Genomic DNA, 26,248 nt, shown 5'->3' with positions numbered 1-26,248 from the left:
TCAGTAAGAGACACATCCCCGCCTTTGCCAGGTGATAAAAGTCCTCTTTATTTTGGTATGTCCTTTCAGAGGGGGGGGGCAGGGGGGGGGGTGCCCTACCTCTCCCATCTGAAGCCACTCAGGTTTATAATAGGTAGGGCATGTATTGCTCTCAACTCAGGTGTATTTCATCTTTACCTGTAGCTAAAGGATTCTGGCTGTGATTCACCAGGCTCAGTAATTGGTGGGCACAATCTGTGGAGCACTATCAGGGTTTTCTTGATTTGAGAGCAGGAAGAGGGGACCTCAGACTCACTTCATGCAGGATAAGATGGCTTGCCACATTGACTCTTCATCTGTTGTCACTTATACTCAGGATTACATTGCTCCCAGGATTCAAGATGGGCCTGGTCTAGACAAAAACTTTCAATCTCATTATTACGTGAAACTCTCAAATAATGCATACCATGAAGTGTAGAACATTGCCTGACACTGAGTTAGCCCTCAGTAAATCACTTGTAGCAGGAATTGTACTGATAATGCAAATCATTCCAGTCTTCTTTTAGCCTTTCTTGCAGTGAGGTTGGCCATGTCACTTGTTCAAGGAAACAGAATGTGAACAGAAGGGATATGTGTCTCCTCCAGGACTGAATTTAACAATTTGCCACACATACTCCCTGAGATTCCTTCTCCAACTGCCCAGTAGATATCTATACTCAAGGTGAAATTGAAGATGAGAGCAATCTGTTGGTCCAGATCATGAGTGGCTGACGAAACTTCAGCCCTCATCACCCCCATCCTCAGACAATATGTGAGAAAGGAACTGCTCCTGTGAGTCGCTCAAATTTTGGGTTTGTTTATTGCAAGATTAGGCTACTTTCAAAGACACAGTACCAGCTGAGGACCTTGCAGCCTGAAGATTGCTTACTGTGATGAAAACTCTGCTCCCTGTACCGTGAACATCCTTCTTAGGGCAAGAAGCTGAGTAAATTATTTATCCCACACTCTATCCATCCAAACAGGTGAGGGGCTGTGCCTTGCCCTTGTGTGAAGAAACCAGGTTCCATTCAAGGCTGTTACTCTTTCTGTGAACAGGAGGCAAAGGTGTGAGATGAGACTCTACCTGCTCTCAAAGTCATCAGAAAGAGGGCACAGAAGGAGTCACAATTACCAAACTGTTGACTTAAAGACCCTCTGGGGACACAACCCATGGCTATTAATGTCAGTGTCACTGGGCCAGCTCAGATGCAAACCCACCGCTACTGTGTCATCCACAAAATACATACAGCTATCTCATATCAGCATTGTGGGAGAACCGTATTAAAGTGAACCTCACTTTATAGAAACTATATTGCTGACTGCCACATACAGTTCTTATGACCATGCATCAAATCACATTTATATGAACCAAGGCAAGTAATTTAATAGAACTGTATTGTAGAAGGTTGGATTCTATACAGGAAAGACTTTATGCAGTGAACATTCACACTTAGTTTTATCATTGATTTTCATAGGGCAGGTTTGCTATACTAGCTAGGCATGCAAAAAACCATGGGGTTCAGCAAGTAATATAAAGTGATAAGGCAGGTTGGGTTGGTTTGAGGTAAAAGTGAGCATTGGGGAATGCAGTAAATCGTGAATATTTACCCCACCCAAATGAGGCAGCTCCCACTCAGGGACAATGATTCATTGGTGAGACGTTGTGGGTCCAGTGATGCCAAATACAATGAGTGGTCTCGATTTCTTTGTGAAATCACTTGATTTAAAAATGTGAGCATGATACCCTAACCTGATCCTACTTGAAAGTTAATAAGGTAGCCTGCTGCATTTTGTAAATGCTGGCAAAACCCATAAGATTTCTGGATCAGTGAGTAAAGAATGTATTACTCACAGCAATAGTGACAGCCAGAGTAACCAGTTTCTTGAGTTCCAGTTCTACAGGGTGATGAAAAGAGGTCCAGGTAACACCTGTCCACGCAGTAGGCTACATTACAAGAGAGGAACCCTGAACGTAGGGAACATGAATCTTTTATATTGAACAGTAAGCATGCCTGCCCCTTGCTCCAGAGAGAAATACTATCTCTATCTTCCAAGACAATTTGCTGTACAATTTGCTGTACAAAGCTAGTGCAGAGCAAAGACACTCAGAACTTCTGCTCATAAGACATGCATAAATATGAGAGACCACCTCCCAACAATATTCTCCCCTAGTGTCTACACCATCTTGTCTTCTGGAGAATTTTCCCATGGATACCTCATTCCATCAGCACTCTGATTAATCTGATAGAGCTGGGCCTAAATTTGTTCAATCTGGCTTATATAGCATTTAACTGCAGTTTCTATCAACAGGACTCCTAGCGGTAGAATGAAGCCAATCTGCAAAATTGACCTTTCATGCCCTGCCTCACCACCTTATCCAGTCCTATACTCAACCAGCTGAACGAATCCCTAAACCACCAAGTCTACCATAGAAAAACAGGTATGTTTTTCCCCAAGTTTCTCTAGTGATCTTTCCCCTTAGCCAAAAGCATTATTCCAGATACTGCAGGGTGTATTTGCAATTACACAGACTCCACCTTGGCCTGCAAGGGGAAAGTCTAGGGTGGTTTTATTATCATTCATAAGGACCCTGGCCAGCAAGCTGTGTATTAGTTGAATGCCTTTGGCGGACAAGGTGGTATATTTAATCCCTTCAGCTAAAAAGGAAAATTTTAACTGTGTGACTCCCATCACAGTGATAACTGCTTGCATTGTGTGCATAAATAATTAGTCATTCCTCAAGAAAGCTTCCCTACAAATTAAGGATGGCTTCTTTTTGGAAACATCTCATGGTCTCATGCAGGTATCATGATCTACTCCTGGAATTTCCTTGAAGACATTTGAAGATCTCTTGTCTTTCCTATGGTGGTTAATTTTATGTGTCGACTGGCATCAGGGTGCCCAGATTAAACATTATTTCTGGGTGTGTTTATGAGGGTGTTTCTGAATGAGATTAGTATCAAATTGATGGACTCAGTGGAGTGATTGCCCTCCACAGTGTTGGTAGGCATCACCTGATCCATTTGAAAGCCTGAATAGAACAAAAGGTAGAGGAAAGAAGAATTCAGTCTTTTTTTTTTTCTCTCCCTCGTTGCTGAGCTCGACCATCTGTACTAGTCTGTTCTCACATTGCTATGAAGAAATACCTGAGACTGGGTAATTGATGAAGAAAAGAGGTTTAATTGACTCACAGTTCCACAGGACCGGGGAGGCCTTGGGAAACTTAATAATTGTGGCGGAAGGCACCTCTTCACAGGGCAGCAGTAGAGAGAATGAATGTCCAGTAAAGAGGGAAGAGCCCCTTATAAAACCATCAGGTCTCATGAGAACTGACTCAGTGTCATGAGAACAGCATGAGGTAATCAGCCCCCATGATTCAATTATCTCCTCCTGATCCTACCCTTGAAATGTGGGAATTATTAAAATTCAAGGTGAGATTTTGGCAGGGACACAGAGCCAAACCATGTCACCATCTCATCTCATTGTTTCCTGCCCTTGAACTGGGATTTAGATAAACTCCCCTCATTCTCAGTTCCTCAGTTTTTGATTGAACTATACCACCAGCTATTTTGGGTCTCTGGCTTGCTGACAGACAGCAGATTGTGGAACTTTTCAGCTTCCATAATTACCTGAGCCAGTTTCTCATAATAATATGTATTTTTGGAGAACTCTAATACAGATTTTGGTACTGAGACTGGCTCTAAAGGAACATATTAAGGATGAGTTTTCTGAATTCATTCCAAGGTTTATGGAATTGGCTCTCTAATCTGATTAGATTTAAATATACAAAGGACTCTATTTCTAGTAGTAAAGAATGCAGGGATAATCACTGGCATGATCTGGCAATAGGGATATGCAAAATACCTGCACTGTATACTTCCAGTGAGCCACTAATAATAAGTAAGGAGTTGGGAGACTTTGTATATGATATTTTTGAACATTTCTGGAAAACTAATGCATATAACAACATAGACTGGTTGGTCCTAATGTCATTGGAAAAGTTGCACAAGAAAAGAATGAGTGCAAAAGTTCAAATTCCCAGCCATATAAATAATCAAAGAGCTTCTATGTGTACCCTGAAAAAGACCCTTATCTCCTGCAGCCACAGGACTGAAACTGCTAAAAATTAAACACAAAACCTCATTCTGCAACTGGCTAAATTACAACAAAGTTGACTTTCCACCTTTGCAGGATTTCTACGCTAAAGTGAGGACATCAATGAGAAAGAATGGGTTTTTAAATTAAAGATAAAGACATATGCAAAGATCCTGATGAAGCTGGAGACATTGAGTCCCTAAATTCTAATGAGTCTTCTTTGCCAGTGGAAGAAGTCTCCCAACCCCCACTGAAAGTGGCCTCCCCAGCCCCAGTGGAACTAATTCCCCAACCCCTGGCAAAGGGGCCTCCCAACCCTTCATGACAGTGGCATCCCCACCCCCAGTTGTATTGGGCTTTCCATCCTCATCTGAGGGGTTAACCCTGCATTACCTGACAAAATGGTAATAGTTTCTCCAAGGCATTGCTATGCAAGACAATGCTGTTTCTTCTCAGGGTCCACCCTGACCATCCTTCTTTCCTTTTAGACCTATAAGTATACTCTAGTTTTAGTAGGCCCCTGAAAGTGAGGTACAGTGTATGACCCAGAGGAGGTGCATCACACTCTAAAAGAACCACTTTTGTTTTCTAATTTACGCAAACAAAAATCCAGGGAATATGGTGAGAATGGATACAAAGCATGTGGAATGATGGTGGAAGCAGTATACAGTTGGGTCAGGCTGAATTTATTGACATGGGCTCACTATGCAGAGATTCTGCATTTAGTGTCACAGCTTAGAGAGTTAGAAAGGGCTCTAAAAGTTTCTTCGGTTGGTTGACTGAATCATGGACCACAAGATGGCCCACAGAGAGTGAACTGGAAATGTCAGACATTCCTTGGATTAATGTAGAAGAAGGGATTCAAAAACTTAGGAGACTGAAATGTTAGAATGAATTTGTCATGTAAGACTTACTCACTCACACTGGCAGTGTCCAGAAGACATACCTTTTGCTAATACTGTGAGAAAGAAATTTGTGAGAGGAGCACTGGCATCCTTGAAGGCTCTATAATTTCTTTTCTGTAGGCCAGACCTTACTTTGGAATCTGCAGTCACTGAATTAAGAAACCTACAGACAATAAGGGTAATAAAATCCGGGGTGGCAGGGGCCAAGTGGCAGTACTCAACCACCAAGAGCAAAGTGGATGTGGTAACCTTGATAGAGAGCAGAGTCAAAGCATCCATCAGAATAGTGTGACTCCTGTAGATATATATAACATTGGCTAGTTAATCATGATGTTCTTATAAATGAAATAGATAGGAATCCTACTAAATTCTTACCTGACATATGTAAGCAAAAATTTTCAGATTAAGCAAACAAAAGTTTAACTTGAATCTTAAAAACAGAGAATCATGGCCCTCAACCAATTCCCAGATTTGAGTCAGTTTACAAAGGTAGAGCCCCTTGAATGAAGGGAAAACCTGGCCCATTTGAGGATGCACTCAGTATACCATCAAAAACACATACTGTTAATGTTTCTCTCATTCTTCCCCAAAGGAACCTCCAGCCTTTTACCAGGGTAATTGTGCAATGGGGAAAAGGAAATAATCAGACCTTTTGGGGAAGCAGTTATTGATATTGATTTGAGAGCCTCGAAAGGTCACTGTGGTCCTTTATTTAGAGTATGTCCTAATGGAGGTCGGGTGTTCAATGAAGTTTTAGCTCAGGCTTAAATCACAATGGGTCCATTTGGTCACTGAACCCATCCTGTGGTTATTTCCCCAGTTCCAGAATGCATAATTGGCATATACATAACGAACAGCTGGAAGAAGCTCCACATTGGTTCCCTGACCTGTGGAATGAGGACCTGGTGAGAAAGGCCATTGGAACTTCCTCTACCTAGAAAAATACTAAACCAAAAGTAATACCGCATACCTGGAGGGAGTAGAAAAATTAGTGCCAATATAAAGAAGAAAGATACAGTGGATGGTGATTCTCACCACATACCCATTCAACTCTCCTATTTGGCCTGTGCAGAAGACAGATGGCTCTTGGAGAATGACGGTGGATTATCTTAAGCTTAATTAAGTGGTTACTTCAATTCCACTGCTGTACCAAATGTGGTTTGATTGCCTGAGCAAATTAACACATCTCCTGGTAACTGATATGCAGCTATTAATCTGACAAATGCCTTTTTCTCCATACCTGCGTATAAGGCCCACCAGAAGCAGTTTGTTTTCAGCTGGCAAGGACAGCAATACACTTTCACTGTCCTACCTCAGGGGTATATCAGCTCTCCAGCTGTGTGTCATAATTTAGTTTCCAGAAATCTTGTTCACCTTTCCCTTCCACAAAATGTCACACTGGTCCATTACATTGATAACACTGTATTGATTGAACATAATGAGCAAAAAGTAGCAACTACTCTCAACTTATTGGTAAGACATTTGTGTATCAGTGTGTGGGAAATAAATTGGACTAAAATTCAGAGGGCTTCTATCTCAGTAAGCTTTCTAGGGGTCCAGTAGAGTGCAGCATGTCAAGATATTCCTTCCAAGGTGAAGGATAAATTATTGCATTTGGCCCCTTCTACAACCAAGAAAGAGGCACAAGGCCCAGTGGGTCTATTTGGATTCTGGAGACAACATATTTGGGTATGTTGCTCTAGCCCATTTATCCAGCAACCCAAAAAGCTTCTAGTTTTGAGTGGGGCCTAGAACAAGAAAAGACACTGAAACAGGACCAGGCTGCTGTTCAAGCTGTACTACCACTTGGGCAGCATGATCCAGCCAGTGTCCTTACAGAACAGGTCCTTGCCGTTGTTAATTTACATGAATAATACAGACGTAATCGATTGCAATTTGTTTCCAGCGTTCATGATCCCCAAAATGGGTGCCTTCAATCTGCCAATATGTAGTATTGCAAATAGCAGACCAAACAGCTAGGACATTAGCAACAAACTAAGAATAGGTAAAAATAGGACACAATTGGGTTTCAGGTTAGCTGAACCATCAGGGAAAGAGGCACAGACACACAGGAAAAGTCTGTGACTTGAAGGTCCCATTGAGCCAGCAGCTTTGCTGTAAATGGCAAAGTGACAAATAAAGGTTTCCCCAGAGTGATAGCTGCTACTTGTTATGTTAAGACAAGGTGCTGCTGGCAGTGGGATAGCTGCTTTCTTGAATATACCATTTCCACTTACCAAGTAGGGATTGTCAGGCCCTCTCCATCTTATTAATCATTGAGTCTGAGTCAACCACCCTAAATGAAAATATCAGGCTGGAGAGCCACAAGACTTTCATGGGTCAGGTATTTAGTTTTGAAGGAGCATAGTAGCAAGCCAAAAAGGCTTTAAATCAAAGTGATTTAACAGCTGTGTCAAGGAGGTGATGGGTCCAGACGTCAACAAAGACTTCTGGGTAAAGGCTGGCCCCCTTTATCATAAGAGGCTCCAATCACCAAGACTATCAGACATGGAGACTTGTGGCTCAGAGAGGCCATGAGGGTTGTGGGGCCCCTTCGGTACTTGCAGTTATCTACTTACTGCTGTTACTAATCAGGAGGATTTTCCACCACTTCCCGGACAAGGCAGTATGAGCACATCAATTTCTAATGTATATTCAGACATAGATATGACAAAAAATAATACACTGTATTGGCCAAAAAGACCACAAACACAAGGTCACACTTGCCTCCTTTCCTTACTCTAATTCCTGCCCAAACTCTATTAATGGAAGGTTTGCATGTCCCATTCTGACAAGGACCCTGCATGTCAGTATACAACAGAGGCATGAAATTATGCTTCCCGCCCCTCCCCAAAGTCTCTGCCCGCGGCTATACTTGAGCAGTTGCTTGTGGCCTTTGATTCCACTTGTAGGCAGGGAGAGCTTGACTTCACCTCTAATCATTTATCTCCTTAAATAGCTAAGATCAGAGAAGAGAGAGAGGGATGGGTTAGGTGTAAGATATAGAGAGTAGCTTGTAGCTTTCCACCAGTAAGGGAGGAGCACTTACTTTTAGTTATGAGCACACAGAGGCAGCTCAACCAAACGAACTTGCAGTGTATTTGACCTGCCCAACACCCTAATAGGTGGCAGAGTCCTCATAACTGACACTACCTGTTTCAGCTTTGGGGGTCACTTGACCAAGCAGCCATAGCAGCATTGTATTCCGAGTGTGGGCGTGGATTTGTACCATCACCTGTCATGGGATTGACTGGCACAGGGAAAATTTTTAAAAAGGGATGCACCTTAATCTGAGACATTTGGTGTCCCATTATCAAGCAAATATACTTAAGTTCTTGCCCAATTTAAATGCAAGTGCTATAGGAGTTTTCCAAGGCTACAGATCTGACCTCAACAATTTATCTACAATGTCCATCTCTCATTCTCCAGTGAGTCACTTTCATCAGCATTGCAAACCCAATTCAGGGGCATTAAAAGCCCAAAGATTAGTCAATACCCGTATTGGTTTCTTAGGGTTTCCTTGATAAAGAACCATAATGCCTGGGTGACTTAAACAACAGAAATTATTGCTTCTTAGTTCTGGAGGTTGGAAGTCCAAGATCAAGGTGTCCGCATCACTGGTTGCTTCTGGGAGCTGTTGAGAAAGAACGTGTTCCATGCCTCCCACTTAGCATCTAAAGGTTTGCTGAACATCTTTAGTGTTTCTTGGTATATCCATGTAACACTGACTCTCTGCCTTCATCTTCACATGATTTCCTGTGCATCTCTACGTTCACATTTCTCCTTTGTATAAGAATACCAGGCATATTGCATTAGTGGCCCACCCTGCTCTAGTTTGACCTCGTCTTAACTTACCTCATCATATTTGCCATGACCCTATTCCAAATAAAGACACACTCTAGGGTACTTGAGGCTATCACTTCTGTGGGGGCACAGTTTAACACATAACAATGCCTTATGTATGCTTTCCTGTGGAAGTTTGTTAGCTCCAGCGAAATCTCTCCAAAAGGAACGAAGCTCCCACTGGAGCCAGGACCTGCTGAAAAACACTCTGAGACTTTTGACTGTCATCTCTGAAAGAATTCAAGGTTGGCATGAAAGACTGCAGGAAGGACTCAGCCTTAAGACTTCCCAGCTGTTGCCATTCTTCGTCAACAAGCATTATGCAGCTACTGCCCTCATCTCTCAAATGAACTAGCCAAGTTCTAATAACTTACTTGGTTTCTGCTCATAGGGGCCATATGTTTTCTACTTTGTGGTCAGTGTAAATGTGTAAAAGTGTTGCTCGAAGGATACAAAATTTCACTTAGGAGAAATAAATTTGGGAGACCTTTTGTGCAATATGGTGACTATAGTTAATAAAAATGTACTGCATATTGGAAAATTGCTACAAGAGCAGATTTTAAATGTTTTCTCCAAAAAAAAAAAAAGTGTGTGAGGTAATGGAGATGTAAATTAGCTTGACTTAGGTTTCCACAATGTATACATGTATCAACAGATCATGTTGTATATCAAAAATATGTACAATTTTTATTTGTCTATTGGAAATAATTACTTGGCTAATTTTTGTTTATAAAATGAATATATCTGTAACTCTTGTCTGAAGAAGGTCAGAACCTTCCTCTAACTTGTCATACGCGTCCGTGTGAAGAGAACACCAAACAGGCTTTGTGTGAGCAATAAAGCTTTTTAATCACCTGGGTGCAGGCGGGCTGAGTCAGAAAAGAGAGTCAGCAAAGGGAGATAAGGGTGGGGCCGTTTTATAGGATTTGGGTAGGTAAAGGAAAATTATGGTCAAAGGGGGTTTGTTCTCTGACGGGCAGGAGTGGGGGTCAGAAGGTGCTCAGTGGGGGAGTTTTTGAGCCAGGATGAGCCAGGAAAAGGACTTTCACAAGGTAGTATCATCACTTAAGGCAAGGACTGGCCATTTTCACTTCTTTTGTGGTGAAATGTCATCACTTAAGGCAAGGACCGGCAATTTTCACATCTTTTTTGGTGGAATGTCATCAGTTAAGGCAGGGCAGGGCATTTTCACTTCTTTTGTGATTCTTCAGTTACTTCAGGCCATCTGGGTATATACGTGCAAGTCACAGGGGATGCAATGGCTTGGCTTGGGCTCAGAGACCTGACGTAACCCAGGATGGTTATATGTTAAGACCTATGAGAGTTTTCCAGGGCTACAGGTCTAACCTCGCCAATTTATCTTGTTGACTTGAGGCTTGAGGAGTAGACCTGAGGCTGACAGCCCAGTGGAGAGTTAACAACAACCAAGCCACTGTTTAGGCCACTGCTTTTGAACCTACTTTCTGATGCTTGACATGCAATATTTTCTGAATTCACTCTCAATAGCAGGTGATAAAATTGGGGACCATTTCTCACTCTGCTGATTTGTAATTTGGTTACCGTATTTGCCATCGATTCCCATGAACTTTTCACTCCAATCCCATTAATCAGCTCACAATACCCTTACTCTTTTTCTTCCAGGAAGCCAAGTTTCTGTCAGCATCCCATCCTCATTTCCAAACTGTGAATAATTGTGAAGGGCCTGAGATTTTACTCTACCTGCAAGTTAACCAGCGAGGCTGCCACAATTTCGTGGATGCTGGCAGAAGACGTGAGACTCCTGGGTCAGAGAAAGAGAACTTCACAGACTCACACAACTATAGCACCTGACCAAGGGTATCAGCATTATCTTGCACTGGTTCACTGGGTCACACACAGCAACGTCAAAATAAATAAACTACACTTGCACACAGTGAGTTGCACGGCAGAAGATAAATCCTGAGTTTAGGAACACAAATCTTTTATAATGGGCAGTAAGCCTGCCGGCTCTTTGGTCTTGGGAGAGACATTATCTCTGTCTTCTAAGGCTGCTTGCTATACAAACATCTTTGAGAAGATAATATAAAACAAAGGTAGTAGGTAACCCCGCCCTCTATAAAAGTCAAGAGACATAGAAAACTGTCTCCCAGCAGGGTGCAATGGAAACAAATTTATCCCCCAGTTTCTGCTACAAACCACTACACTTGGATAAGCCAAGCACAGTTTTATTTCTAAAGTTGGTGTTTTTTAAAAAAGTTTTAACTTTATATATGATTTGAAAAACCGAGATTTTTAAATTTTGTTTTTTATAAATAGAAAACAATCTTTATTTTTAAATTTAGGTTTTAAAACAGTTGTGATTTTATGTATGATATGAGTTTTGTTGGAAATAGGAGCTTTAGAAATAAATGCATTTTGATTATGTTAGTACACTATTTAACAATAACTTTTTGAAAAGGGATTTAAATACATTGATCTGTACAGAGCAAATGCCTGATATAATAGTTGTTAATCTGGTTTTCCACACTGTTATGTTGGAAGTTTTCTCTCTCTCTTCAGTAGCAAGACCTACATCAAAGCAAATATATTTGTATAACTTGAGACAATGGTGTTTTTTTTTTTTTGATACAAAGTTCATTTTTCTTTTTAAACATAACTCATTTTAAATTTTAAGAAGATTTTTATTTAAACACTTTTGTTACAATATTTAGGTGGCAGCAATATCTAACAAGCTTCTGAGACAGGAAGTAACATTCTCATAGACTTTGCAACTCTGCCAGAAGTAGAACTCAAAATAAATATGTCATATAAAGCAACTATGAAGGTAATAATAAAAGGAATGTTGTTAGTACTAAGAAGGTTTTCAATGCAGGGTCCAATAGCTATACTTATATATACAGAAAACATGAAATTAGTTACTTAACATAACAAAAACTTGGTATACCTACAGCAATGTGTATTTACCAAAAACTGGTGAAAGTATGTTGAGAGATATGTTAAATATTTGCTGAAAAGAAAACTACTTGTCTGTATGTGAAACCCCATGAATTATTTTATGTATCAGGACCAAAAAACTAACTTCTTTTATTCCTCAAAAATCAAAAGTGGTCTCATCTAAACCAAAAGTCACAGACTTGTCAGTTATTTATTGTCTTCTCATTTTGAACATTATTTACTATTTTCTCTCTCTAAACAGTAAGTTCTTAGTCCAAATTCATTATTTTGTCCCATCTAGACAATATGGTCTATGGTACTTCACTAGGGTGGTCTAAGAGTAGATTCTAGGGAGTTCTCCAAGCTCTGGCAGTATATGTGTCTTGTATGGGGCCATATGCACATTTTTGGAGGGGTGATAGTCTATGTCTTTTATCCAGTTCTCAAAGTGACAAAAGTAAAGACCCACTGACCAACTGTAGCAGTTTCCCAAGTAAAATATAAAGATGATTCACTGAGTTAGGTGAAGAAAATATGAGAATTTCTATTTATATTTATGCTCATTTAGAAAAGAAAAGCTGTACTAATATGTACTATATGGATTGAGAGTAGCATGTATCAGTCTACAGAATTGTTGTGCTACAATATTTTATCAATAGATCACAGGAATCTAAAAGGTTGGAGAATAGTGTTCTAGGGAAGTGAATATCAAGTTCTCATATTTTCCAAAACATCTTTAATTTACATGTGCAAGGAGGTGAAGGAATAGTAAATTCTCAAATACTAATACATTTTCATTCACTTCAATGTTATAAGATACAATTTATTCAGGGAAGATGGCAGCTCATTGTGATTAAGCAGTGTCTCAATGCTGCACATCCCTGTATCACTGGGAATCACTATTTCTAAAGGCCCAAAATACCTAGATCACTGTTGCCATAATTTCCAAAGAGCTTCAGTTTTGCTGCTATTGTTCCAGGTGTATCATACTTAACACATTGGACTGTCCAACTTCTGTAACAGCCTTTTTGTTTTGCTTTGTTTTGTTTTCACTTTCTCTGAAACTAACTCATAGTTCTTTCCTCAGTACAGATGGATTTGGCAGGATTTCAGATGGAACAAACATCTGAGCAGATACTTTAAGATTTGGGCATTATGCAAAGTCATTTTTGGCCAAGTAATTTTCCTCACAATCTGGAAGACTCATCTGCGATTTGATTTTCTGATAATATGTAATTAAAAAATTTAAAAAACTTGACAGGCAGCCACAACCTTATCTAAATATCTTCTACCAGAACATCTGAGATTAAGTCCTGGATATGCCATTTAAATTTTGTCCTGATGTCTACTCCAATGTTTAAATCCAAGATATTAACATTTTCATAAAACTAAGTTTATGATGATGGAAAAAACTGCACTGGTGATAAAAGAAGTGTGGCTTTTAGAATATCACTTTTTTTTTTCCCTTTTGCTTAGGTTTTTCTGATTGAAATCTATACATTGATAAAGCTCTTGCTACTATCTTGGCAGGCACTATATATGAAAACAAATGGATATAGATAAGAAGGTAATGGGATAGTTTTGGTTGAAAAATGTGTGGGCTCTGCGGGCTAGTCAAAACAGATGCAGGTGTGGCTGTTACCAGCAAAGCTGTTTTGAGGGAAATATAGATGGCAATAAAATGTACAGTGATTACTGCAACTTAAAATGAGAATGCTGAATGAGTGCACATCAACAATATAATAAAAGAATCATTTAAAGAGGAGCAACAGTTCACCCAAGATCTAGTAGCTGACGTGCTAAGAACAGAAGAAAACAACTCAACAAAGATGACAAAGGACTAATTGTCTCCATTGCTGTAAGCTTATGGTTTTCAGTAATTGATTCCTCCCCTTTTCACTAACGGATACAAATATTTCCCAGGTCTTGAAAAGTATCATAACAAAGACCATAAACTCTAACACTAAATTTTGGTTGAAAATGACATTTTGGTTTTCTCTGCTTAGTAAGTTAAGCAGTCCCTGCTTTTAGCCAGTGTTTTAACAAGAGAGCTGCACTTTGCTACCGTCTCAGTAGCACTGAATTTCTGTTTTGGAGGAGATGGTTAAGTCCCTCCTCACAGGAATTGCAAGGCATCTTGCCCTCCCGCTTCTCACATATGCTGTGTTCTCCATCCCTTCACCCTTAAAGTCAGCCTTAATTTAACTGTTCAAGTACAACCACCTAAAGAGTGAAATTGCATCGAAGTGCAAAATGAGGTGAAATAAATGATCCATGTTTTAGTGTTCAGTGAAAAGTAGTGAGCTAACAAGCTCCTCAACAAATATGTATCAAGGATTCAATTTTACTTATTAAAATGATTTATGTGGGTGTAACCCATGCACCTAAAACCACTGCAGTAATTCATTAACTCATTCTGTTTTGGGCTACTAACATTTGCATCAGCAAGGGCTTGATGGTGGATTTAAAGCATTATATAGCACTAGACTTCACTGGAGTTTTGCATTAAAGCTCCATCTGGGCAGTTTTCCAGCTGGTAATCTCAGAGGACTGATGTCTATTCCTCAGGCACTACTTAGACCAGACACTCTTGTTTATTCATCTCTATGATTTGCTGGGTCTACCACAGACCACCCTTTTCCATCCTATGCCTTCTTTTAACCTAACCTGGGACAGGGCTGGGAAGTCTTTGCCTTGGTGTGGCTGGAAATATCAGGGAAGAAATTTGGAAGAAAGGTTAAAATGCTGAAGCAACTCTTCTTTCCTCCCTACCAAAGGATCTGAAAGACTAACAGCCTTGAGAGTGATATAAAATTCCAATGCCAGACATCCCAGCTTTATGCTTATACTTATGGTAAAATATCCAGGATATAAAATGAATCATTTTCCCTTGAGGTAAAAACAGATGTTCATTCAGTCACCTGTGCAAGTAAATATCCACCCTATCTATCCTTATCTATGCTGTTTCTGATAGTCTTTGGAAAACACACATCTGATCATACCATTCTCTTCCTTTAAGACTTGATGTCTCTCTTATCTAGTAGCTTTAAAACTGTTGGAGAGGGAGACAGAAGCCAATGGATCTAATTTTACTCGTGTTGCTGTTTCTTTTATTTTTTCTTTTGTAAGATCTATTTTGAACAAGTGCCTCAAGTGAATAATAATAACTGTTATTATAGACATTCATATTACTATTATGATAATGTTGATAACTAAGGTCATGTAAAGCTGTGTCATATGTAGTTATTAATTACTATATATTAATATTATAATAGCAATATTAATAACTATCATGGCACACCTTTACATGACACACATACCCCTTGGTGATTTTTGCCCAGATGGTCTTTTGTCCTTATTCTCCTCCCTCCCAACTCATCCCAGGCAACTGGCTCTCCAGAATGTACTATGCACCCCCAATACTCCATCTCTTTGTGTCTGCTAATTTATTTTCCTGGATGATGTCCTTCCCGTTCTCTGCTTGATGAACTCTAAGACCAAAGGACTTTTCTAAGAACTGAGTCCCCTACTTTGTGCTCCCACAGAATGTTGTAATTATGTCTTACCTTTTTCTCTCACTTTCCGTTCTTGATAGATTGGGCCATACTTTATCTTTAAATTTCAAAAATATAGTAATATTCCTGGCACATAGTAGGCATTCAATAAATTCTTGATGAATGAATAAACAAAAATGAGTAAATGAATCTATTCTTATTTGTGTTTTCTTAAAAATACACTTTGCATTTTCTTACAAAGTCTAGATAGATATAGAAAGACAAAGCAAAATGGGAAGAAACATTTTAATTCTGTATTTCCCTTTGCTTCTTGATGCAAAGCATCTTTAGGAAACTTGAGTATACCTCCATGCTTGCCTGAGAAAAATGTGTAAGGAGCTAATTTATATAGTGTACTTAACACAAAAAATAACAGGACAAGAAGCCATGAATGGAAACTATATAACCAGAACAGAAGGATTTTCAGCCCCTGGATTTTCAGGAGAAACTGTTACGGAAGCAGTCTTGAGACCCAGTCTTATTTTTTAGGATAATTAAATGGCAACATAATTCAGTATCAGTAGTCCCCAACCTGATTACAGGCTGTTTGTCCACTACTTTTCTATCCCCAATACATCAAAGCTCTGACTTGGGCCCCTTATTTATTTTAAGAATCTATTCTCCAGGGTCTCTACTCTGGCTACCATCAGTGGTCTGGATCTGAAAAGTTTCTCCCTAATCTCTATGCTTCAAAGCAGATAAGACAGAGGAAAAAAAGAAATTCCTTAAATTTTTTAGCATCTGAATTGTGAATTTCGTATGGACTCTGTCATGGAAATGTATGTTCATCCTCTTTAAGATCCACAAATTATTCTGTGTTTAATGGGTCTTTGTAGGCTGGTGTGGTGAACCTATCACAGATGATTTAACTTCTCTGTGAAAATATATTTTTTGGGAATTTTTTATGTAGATAAAATGCTAAATTCATAGAAAAGTTGCAGGAATAGTACAAGAAACTCCCATACAACTTTTCACCAAGAGTATATACATTCCCCTCATTTGTTTTGTGTATACGCTAATACATCACAAACACACAAAATACTTTTTAAATTCTGATTGAATTATAAACTTTTTGAGTGCAAACTGAGGTCTGCTGAAATGTTTGATCAAGACTACATTCCATTTCATGCTTTTATATTTTCTTTATTTCTATTATTTCCCCATAGTAAGAGTTCTGTTCCAGAAAGAAACATGTATTTACATTTTTGTTTTCCTTGTAAGTAGTGACTTAGCTTCATGTATTTGTGAGGATGTAACTATACTTCTTCAAGGCCTATGGTACCTTCCAATAATAGGGTGAGTGTTTATTGAGTCAAAGTCAGTCCTGTAAGACATTGGGTTATCACTTAGTAAACAGCATCATTGTAATATCTATAGTAGTACCCTTGGAATACTAGAGGCCAATCAGTAATGAATATTCCTGATGTCACCATGGGCTAGCCTGGTACTAATGGAGGCAGTTAAAGAACTTTTAAACTGAGTTATTTCTCAGAACCCCAAATAAGAGTTCTGCCTATCTACGGCTCTGCTAATATTGATTTTAAAACTACAATGTTCATTTTTTCTTGCTTTAAATTCGAGCTCTTTTTAAAATCAAATCCTTATCCCCAGCCAAAATGTAGATTTTTTTAGTTCACCAGAGAACTTCAACTGACCTAATTAAAAATAAAAGTTCCTAACTGCTTCAAGGTTTATGTAAAAAAAAAAAAAGAAAAAAGTTGAAGCTCCGGAAAAAATACTTAGACATTTCCATAATGTAGTCACTGCCTCATTTGCTTCATCAATACTAACAATCTTTTTTTTTTTTAAATCAGGATATTTCAAGTAGAATAAAAACACTTCATATATGTATATTTAGTGAGACAAAAACTTGATTCTTAGTTCATAGACGTGCACCAAAATGTTCAGCACAAATACTCAAGAAAAATGAGATATCCACCGAAAGAACAAGTCTTATTTTCTACTTCTGTACTTAGATTTTCTTCTTAAAACTTTAAATGTCTCAGCATGGCAATAGAAGATGTCTGCTGAAGTAGGTTCATATTGTCCCAAGTGTGCCTGCATGTGTGTGTACATATGTAAATGTTTTACCAATGTCCTTTATGGTGAGTCCTCTGTATGATTACTTTACTCCCATGTTGCTTCCAGCTCAATTAGATTTGAATAGTATTACTGCATTTTAATAGAAGATAGAAACCTATTTTATTTGGAATACTTTGCTATTATGATAGTAAAATGAATTAATAGGAATTAAATTGCTAATATGGATTAAAATAGCTTTTGCCATTGTAGAATTTTTAAACATGTCAAACAAAAGAAATATTTATTGTTATAACACACATTACTATGGAGAGTATTTTTAACTTCAAGAACTAAAAATAATATTTGATATTTACAGAACTATTTTATAATTGTATTGCATCTAATCCCTAATTGCTTATTTTCTAAAAAGAAAAAAAGGGGAAAGTGCAATAGAGAAAAAAATGTCAGCCTATATTCAAACATATACTACCAGTTAAATGAGAAAATGCAATACAATGCAGAGTTGAAAGTTTCAAAGAACTGAGGGTGTCAAAGAATGTAATTTCTATTTAGAAACCTTTTTTAAGACAACACTATCACAAACACACTTTCATAACCATGGTATTCCACCAGGATATGAGATTGCAGGTGATTCTGCCAGTTTGTACAGTTGACTACAATTATCTGATATATGTACAAGGTGCTGAATTTTGAGTACAGGTAGTAAGTGATGGTTATATAACAGAAATACTCCCCCAAAAGTAACTTTTTAACTGTGTGTGTGTGTGTGTGTGTGTGTGTGTGTGTGTGTGTGTGTGTGTTTTCTCCAGAAGAACTGAAGTACTGAAGTGAGTACATTTTGTCATGTTAAATGGGAGAAAGAGTAGACTGTGACTTGGCTCCTGAAATTTTAATACTGCTCATTAGCCATCTACAAACCTAAAGTGCTTTCAGAGGCTCTACACATCTTCAATAAGTCAAACCCCAAAGACTTATAAATAGGTATATAGGTTGCTAATCTATTCCTGATGCTTTGCCTAAAAAATTGGCATTGCTATCTTCCACATCTTTCTTTTGGAAGCATGGTTTTGAGTTTGTTCCTTGTTGGTAAGCATCCAGAAAATGGCAGATTCCAGGGATTTCACTAGGGAAGTTAGGTGGAAGTTCTTCCCTTGATCGAGGGGTAAACACGAAACCAGGACAGTCTTTGAGTAATCTGAAAATATTAAAATAAAAATATTAAAACATAATACTGACATAAATGTTTATCCGCTCTTAAAAAGAAGGCAATATAACTAACTGAATGTTACTGAGAATATACAGAAGGACAGTGAAGAATCACTTCACAATAAGAAAATTGTGTCAACTAATGTATTTCACTTACATTGGAAAAAATTATAAAACATTTTTGCAAAAATAATATCCACACAACAGTGCAATTTGCAGTAGTGAAAAAATAATCCAAAGATTTAATAATAGCAAAGTATCCACACATACCCATGACAGTATTAAGATTTCCTGAGTTGAAAGACGTAAGATGTCCATTTATTAATTCATTAATTTTGTAAATATTACCGTAATCACGGGCAAAGAAAGTAATCATGGGCAAGAAATTGTGAATCGAAATTACAATGACAAAAACGATGTGACAGCAACTTTTGAATCTTTCAATAGAATTTTTATGAATTGTAGATTAGCAGGACTCAAGTGAGATTTAATTGTACATATCGCCACTCTACTTACTAATGATTTTTAGCAATATTTTTTCTCCTGAAATTCGTCTGTTTACCAAATTATATTGTTTGCTACTTTACTACTTGTTCATTATGCTAAACCCATTTTAAATTCTAATCTTACTGATTAAGCTATTGGTACCTCGTCCCATTTGCTTCCCTAGCTTTCCGTCAAATGAGAACTTAGTAAGACTTCTCTCTAACCTAATATTCAGAGCATGGATGAAAAAATGTTGCATAGTTGTGGGCTCTCAACCAACTTCTACAGAAAAGCATTTATTATATTTACCCAAACAGACCATGGTCTTCTACTCACCAGTCGGTAATGCCATGTCTAAATTAAATAGAATGATGATGCTGAATTAGATTTTGGCACTGTGACAACATCTATGTACTGAAGAAACCAACTGAATAGAAATCTGTCTCAAGAAAGACAGTTTAATTTTCATCAGTACATCAATAAATATGTAATCTGCTAAACAATAAAACTAATGAAAATGATGTCTTAGTCATGAATGTATAAATATTTTTGAGTGACTATTATCTGAAAATATATAATGAAAAGTTACAGAATTACGCAGTATTAAAAGTATAAGCTTCAAAGTCTGATAGCTCTAGCAGCAAAGATGTCCATTGTCCAGGCTTTAAAATGGGGATAATAATAGTACATATTCCTTAGCACAGTTGTGAAAATTAAATAAATTAATTTTTAAAAACTGACTAAGCATCAATTAGAAATCATGCCACACCTATCATATTGGTAACAGTAAGTCTGACAATATCAGGCCTTGGGGAATAGCACCCTTCCTACACTGTTGGTGGAGTGTAGATTGGTAAAATCAGTCTGAACAGCTAATTAATGCTTAGTAAGGTTGAAACTGGGTATAGTCTATGGTCTAGGAATACCATTTTTAGTTATATTATCTAAAGACGTACATATTAAGATATCTATTGAATCACTTTTTGTAATAATGAAAAATTGGATACACTCTAACTAAACATGGGTAGAAGATAGGGTCTGGCTCATTCATACTCTAGAATACATATTATATCACATGCACATATAGTAACATGCTAGATCTGGTTCATACTGGCTTGTGAGAACCAGTTGTTAAACATTCAGGAACTTTGTAAGACAGTTAAGCTATCCATAGCCTGAAACCTGCCAGAGTGGACATAGTAACACCAAGGAGATTGGCAAATGCTAGAATCATGGATTCTCTACCTCATCCTGTAAAGCTAGTTTACCAGCAAACCACTCCATTAGCAATAGTTAAAATGAATGATCTAGATTTATGACTAGGTATACATTTTATCAAGGAAACTATCTCAGAAACATAATACTGAGTGGATTCAAGGCAAGTCATAAAAGGATATGGACATGTTGATTGGGAATCTGTTTTCCTCTGGCTTTATTTTTCTACCTGACAGGACCTAAATGAAAGTGATATTCCTGCCTCTCTCTACTCATTTTCCTTCCTGGAAAGCAGAAGTGACATCTTATTAATGAATTGTGGAGAAGCTACTGAACATGCGTCTGTATTTGGGAGACTGTCTGCACAGAGTACATATTCTCAGCTCCTACAAGCTATAAAGCACATAGGATCCACTGTGTCAGAGCGTGTGACAGGGACCATGTAATAGTTGATATTTATATTTCATTATATTAATATCTATTTACATTCTATTGTTTTTATAAAACAGAAACCTGAAATAAATATAGCAATATGTTGATGCTTAAATATTAGTATTGGCTACATGAGTGTCATCTTCTTTGCTTTTTTCTATGTTTAAAAATTAAATATAAAAATGTATAGAACTATGAGTCTAATAAAAATGTATAAAACTATAGGTGATTGATAAAAATCTACTGTTTTTTCTATCTACAGCAACCCAACATTCCCTACTAAATATGGTAATGACAATTATAATATCATATTTATATGTATTATATAAAAATATTCAGCCTTTACAAGTGGCTTTAAAGTGCATCGTTTGAATTTATTAAAGGCCTTGCTCTGGATCGCACGTCTGGTAAGTGCTGTGTGTGGGACTCTAAGGCATGTCTTCTGAATACAACTTCTATGCTTTTTAAAGACACTTAGCAGACAAACATAATTAGAATGTTATGGAGTTAGAAATATTCATTATATTGCCTTTTTAAAAATCAGAATAGACAAGAACAACCATTTAGAAAAACAAACCATTTAGATGAAAGTTTGAGGACAGCAACACCCAAAAAAGGCAGCAACAGCCCAAATGTCTTCATAGGGTGGACCTTTTTCACCAGACAGGATTTTCCCCAAATTACTGCATCAATGCTCCAATTCTCTGTTATCTTTCCTATATTCCTTTATTCACTTCGTTCTTTCTTCTTACAGAATTCAATTCTTGCTTCTCTGGCACAATGTGCTCAGACTTGTCCTACAAATAAGAGATCCTAGGCCTGTTTACTCCACACACTGGACAGCATCCCTGCATCCTCCCCACTTGCCATTTTTGTTTCTAATGATCCCTGGATCACCACATAAACCTCTAACATTGACCCACTGACCTGGATCTAATGTAGTAGACATGGATGCACTGACCCACTGATCTGATGTAGTCTCTATTAGTCTGTAATAGTTTTCCTTACTTCAAAAAAGCAAACAAAATGCAGAATATTATCGCCTAAAATTAAAGTAAAACTCCTGACAATGTTTAAAAGACAGTAATGTATAATTGTCACTACCCTGCTACATTCTGAATCACTGGTTAGAATTTGGAAGTGGAAATTTGAAGATACGGGGTTTTTTTGGGTATAGGTATGTATTCTGTGTCCTAAATTTACCTGTATTTCAGAAATATATCATGGAAGCTACATTCAATATTAAACAGATTATTGTATTATTAAAGAAATATCATTCCAGAATTTAATGTATCATCAATAAAGCTCTCCAAAGAAAACTGTGTTTTGTATCTGTACACCTTCTTTAGCATCTGCTTCTTGTACTGTACTTTGAGTAAAACTAAAATCATGCCGCTACTGTTGACTAAATTTCCCAAAGCATTGGATGTTTAACTGAAATTTAAATTGTTTATATTATTTTAAGTTTTCCTAGTACATGGAAGAAAAGTGAAGTATCTCTCAAAGAAAGAAATTTAAAAAGCTGTTAAAAGTATTTCACATTAAGTATTTATATTTTGCCTAAATAAGACAGTATTAACTACTGCTTTCCCTTAGGCAAGACATAAATACCTCATATATGAGAATAAAAGGAAAGTAAATTAGTATTGAAATCAATACAAAAGGAAAAAAGATATATCATATTTGTCTATAAAAAGTAGAAATGACTTCAGCAAATGAGCTGAAGTTCAATATAAATTAAATTAAAATTTCAATGTCATCCATGTATGTGCATATAAACATAACTGAAACAAAGAAAGAGAAATGTTAATAGTTACTATCTCTGGGTAGTGAGATTATGACTTATTCCTATTATTTACTTTATAATTTACTAATTTTGTAAATTTTCTGAAATGGGCATGTGTTACTACAGTAATAAAAAATTTATTTAAAAGATAACACCATCTATGCTATACAAACCTGTACGTGCATTTCTAGTAACATTGCCAATATAGTGAATCTAAGATTTAAGTCATGAGCATTGTCCTGTTGCCAAAAGTATATGTCAACATGTTGTGGTCCTCTGCTGAAATACATGAAATCCTGAATTATATTTTGAAGAAAAATGAGTAGTTAACATCAGTGCCTCCTAACATGACTCAAGACCACCAGACTTTGAGATACAAAATGCCAGATTTTTAAAGAGTTTAGCTTTATACTGTTAAAAACAATATAGAAGAAAAAGGAAAATATGTTTTTTATGTGTAGAAGTTTTGTTGTAAGGTAGGATTTCTCAGCATGCACATACACACATAACACATCATTGCACATTGAAAGAGAAACACAGATATCAGTGAAAGGACAGGTAACTGACTCCTACTTAATAGAATGATTCCTCTTAACGCTTACAGAGAGAGTAGAATCATATTATCTCAGGGTATGGAATCTTATCCCTACCTATTATACCCAGTAGGACCATAGGCCAATTACCATTACAATGAAACCCAGGGATTTTTCCAATTCTCAGGTTATACTGAGTTGTTTTCATATCCAGGAGTCAACAGTCAACCAGTACATACTTCTTGCTTTCCTTCTGTGTTCCAGGCGCTTATCTAGGAGCTGGGGATCTAGAATGTGTACAACAGGAAGCTAACATTCTGCAAAGGGAGGCAGATACTCAACACATAAATAAATACTGCATAAGACAATTTCAGATACAGGTGTGAACTGAGAAGATGAAATAGGATAATGAGAGTGTATGTGAGGAGAAGGTTGTTGCTATAGTTATGATAGTTAAGGAGTGTCTCTTTAAAGAGAGGAGAAGAAATGATCACTGTAAGGTCGATGGTCTGAGTAACTAGGTGGTTGGTGATACCATTTTAAGGTGATTGGTAAGTTTGCCTGGGTGGGAAGGAAGTGGATTTCATCAGTCTGTGTGGGAAATCACTCATTCTAATTCGGTCCAGTTCATTTTAATATGTCAATTAGTCATCCAAGTGGAAATATGTAATAGGATATATATGTCTGTAGCTCCGCGGAGAATCATAGGATGGGCTAAAGATTTTTTTAAAAATGGTTAGAGTCATAAAAGTTGAGACACAGAAGAGAACAGGAACAGAGGCTCTGGGCACTACAATAAAGGTTTGGTAGGGAAGGAGTTCCAACAGGAGTCACTGAGGTGTAGTAGACATGGGGTAGTGAGAAAACTAGGTGAGTGCGGTGCCAAAAATTTGAAGAAGAACATGTTTAAATGAGGCAGTTCTTAGCCTATTCAAATGCTTCTGAGATGATAAGGAGAGAAAACTGACAGAGTTTTTTGAGACGGAGTCTTGCTCTGTGGCCCAGGCTGGAGTGCAGTGGCACAATCTCTCCTCACTGCAAGCTCCTCCTCCCGGGTTCCCGCCATTCTCCTGCCTCAGCCTCCTGAGTAACTGGGACTACAGGGGCCTGCCACCACGCCCGGCTAACTTTTTGTATTTTTAGTAGAGATGGGGTTTCACCGTGTTGGCCAGGATGGTCTTGATCTCCCGACCTCGTGATCCATCCCCCTCGGCCTCCCAAAGTGCTGGGATTACAGGCATGAGCCACCGCACCTGGCCAACTGACAATGATTTTAGCAGGGCACACTGATGACCTTGATAAGAACCGTTTGAGTGGAGTCAACACTGATTGGAGTGAGTTGAAGAGAAAATAAGAGGTGGAAAAATACAGATAGTGAGTATAGACAACTTCTTTCAGTTTTGCTATAAAACAGAGCAGAAATTTAAAATTGTAGCAGAAGCTGGACTTGGAAACAAGGAAGTTTTTATTTTTCAAGAGTTTTAATAGATATGGTTGTATTCTGTTGGGAATAATCATTTCATCAGAGAGAAATTGATCATAGAGAGAAAGAGTTAATTTCCGCAGAAAAGTTAATGAGAAGGTGAGAGGAAATAGCACTCACAGCAAAGCTGTATCAACCAGGGGCAGGAGGGGAGCTGGCCCCATGTTAAGGGAACAAAGAAGGAAGAAATGGGTACTGGGGTAGCTCTGCTGAGAGAACCTACAGCATGAAGATGGCAAAGTTCCTATCTGACTTCTATTCTGGTGGTGAAATATGAGGCAAGATTATCAACTGAGAGTCTGGGCTGGAAAGGAAAGGATGCTGGTGCTTTAAGAAGGGAGAAGGCCAGATGCAGTGATTCACTCCTGTAATCCCAGCACTTTGGGAGGCCAAGGCGGGCATATCACTTGAGGTCAGGAGTTCGAGACTAGCCTGGCCAGCACAGCAAAACCCAGTATCTACTAAAAATACAAAAATTAGCCAGACATGGAGGTGGGCGCCTATAATCACAGTTACTTGGGAGGATGAGGCAGGAGAATCACTTGAAACTGGGAAGCAGAGGTTGCAGTGAGGCAAGACTGTGCCATTGTACTCCAAACTGGGCCACAGAGCAAGACTTGGTCTCAAAAGCTAACTGAATAAATAAATGCACAAGAAGGGAGAAGACACTATTAAAGAGCTACCTCTGAGAATAGGAAAGTTAACTTGCTTGGTGTAATTTAGCTACTGTATAGATCTGAAAAACTTCTTTGTTACTTAAGAGTTTCCAATATAGTGAGACAAAATGTACATGATAGATATATTTCTACTTACCACAGATTGGTTTAATTTCTGGTTAAAGGGATAAGTGATACCAAAATGGCAGATTTTATTGACGCAGGCTGTACACTACATATTGTCAAGGAGACAGTGAAAATAGAGGTTCTTCTGATGCTAGATGACACATGGCTCCTCTGACTGTGTTAACACTTGCTGCCAGTGCATAAAATTGCGATCTTTGAAAAATCCTTGATGACCAGCTAGTTTTCCTCTGGTAAATTCTTCCCTGTATGATAGGGCATTTGACTGGCTTTTGTCCTTGATTGCAGGAAGGGAGCTTCTAAAACTCTTGGAATTTTTTGAGTTATAGGAGTATCTGTTTTCCATGAGGCCCTTGGATCACATTTGAGTTTATATTAATGAGGTGACTCAGAATGGGGGCAGGACCCCAGAAAAATCAGTCTTGTGGATAGAAGGTTGGGGTTTTGTGCTAGCCTAACCTCTGGGGAGGAGAGTGGGGGTGGTGTCTGAGTTCAGTCACACGGCAGTGATTCAACCAATCATGCTTACATAATGAAAACAATGACTCCATACATCAAACTCAAAGCTCAGTGTGGTAGAACTTCCTGGTTTGTAAACCCATTGATGTGGTCGGAGGGAGATAAGTTCTGATTCTATGGAAGCTCTGCATCTGGGACCCTCCCAAACCTTACCCAATCTGTTTCCTCATTTGGTTGGCTCTGATTTGTATCCTCCAAAATAAAACTGTAATAGTAAGTATAGCAATTCCCTAAGTATTTTTGAGTCATTTTAGCTAATCATCTAACTTGAGAGGTTCATGGGAACCGCCAAAATTGTAGCTCAGTCAGTCTAAATGCACACTTAGGTCGCGAAGGGTGGCTAGCATCTGAATTAAGGGCAGGCTTGTTGGGTTCTGTGCCCTTTAACTTGTGGTTATGACTGTGCTCAGTCTGGGT

The 26,248-nt window shown here is 38.1% G+C and overlaps 1 protein-coding gene across 12 annotated transcripts in view; it reads right to left on the bottom strand.

The window, feature by feature from the left end:
• Positions 1–11,500: 11,500 nt before the first annotated feature.
• The window catches only part of GUCY1A1 (guanylate cyclase 1 soluble subunit alpha 1), a 72,948-nt gene continuing 58,200 nt past the window's right edge, over positions 11,501–26,248 (bottom strand). For 11 of the 12 annotated variants that reach the window (XM_010358031.2, XM_030916767.1, XM_010358032.2 and 8 more), the window contains one exon: positions 11,501–18,566. In XM_010358031.2, the coding sequence (XP_010356333.2) occupies positions 18,365–18,566 (202 nt within the window). In that variant the 3' untranslated portion in view covers positions 11,501–18,364. The remainder of the gene's footprint in view (positions 18,567–26,248) is intronic. The other variant, XM_030916745.1, reaches the window with a different exon arrangement.

Source organism: Rhinopithecus roxellana, chromosome 2 (assembly GCF_007565055.1).
Source record: "Rhinopithecus roxellana isolate Shanxi Qingling chromosome 2, ASM756505v1, whole genome shotgun sequence".
Lineage (NCBI taxonomy): Eukaryota > Metazoa > Chordata > Mammalia > Primates > Cercopithecidae > Rhinopithecus > Rhinopithecus roxellana.
This window is presented reverse-complemented; position numbering and strand designations above follow the sequence as displayed.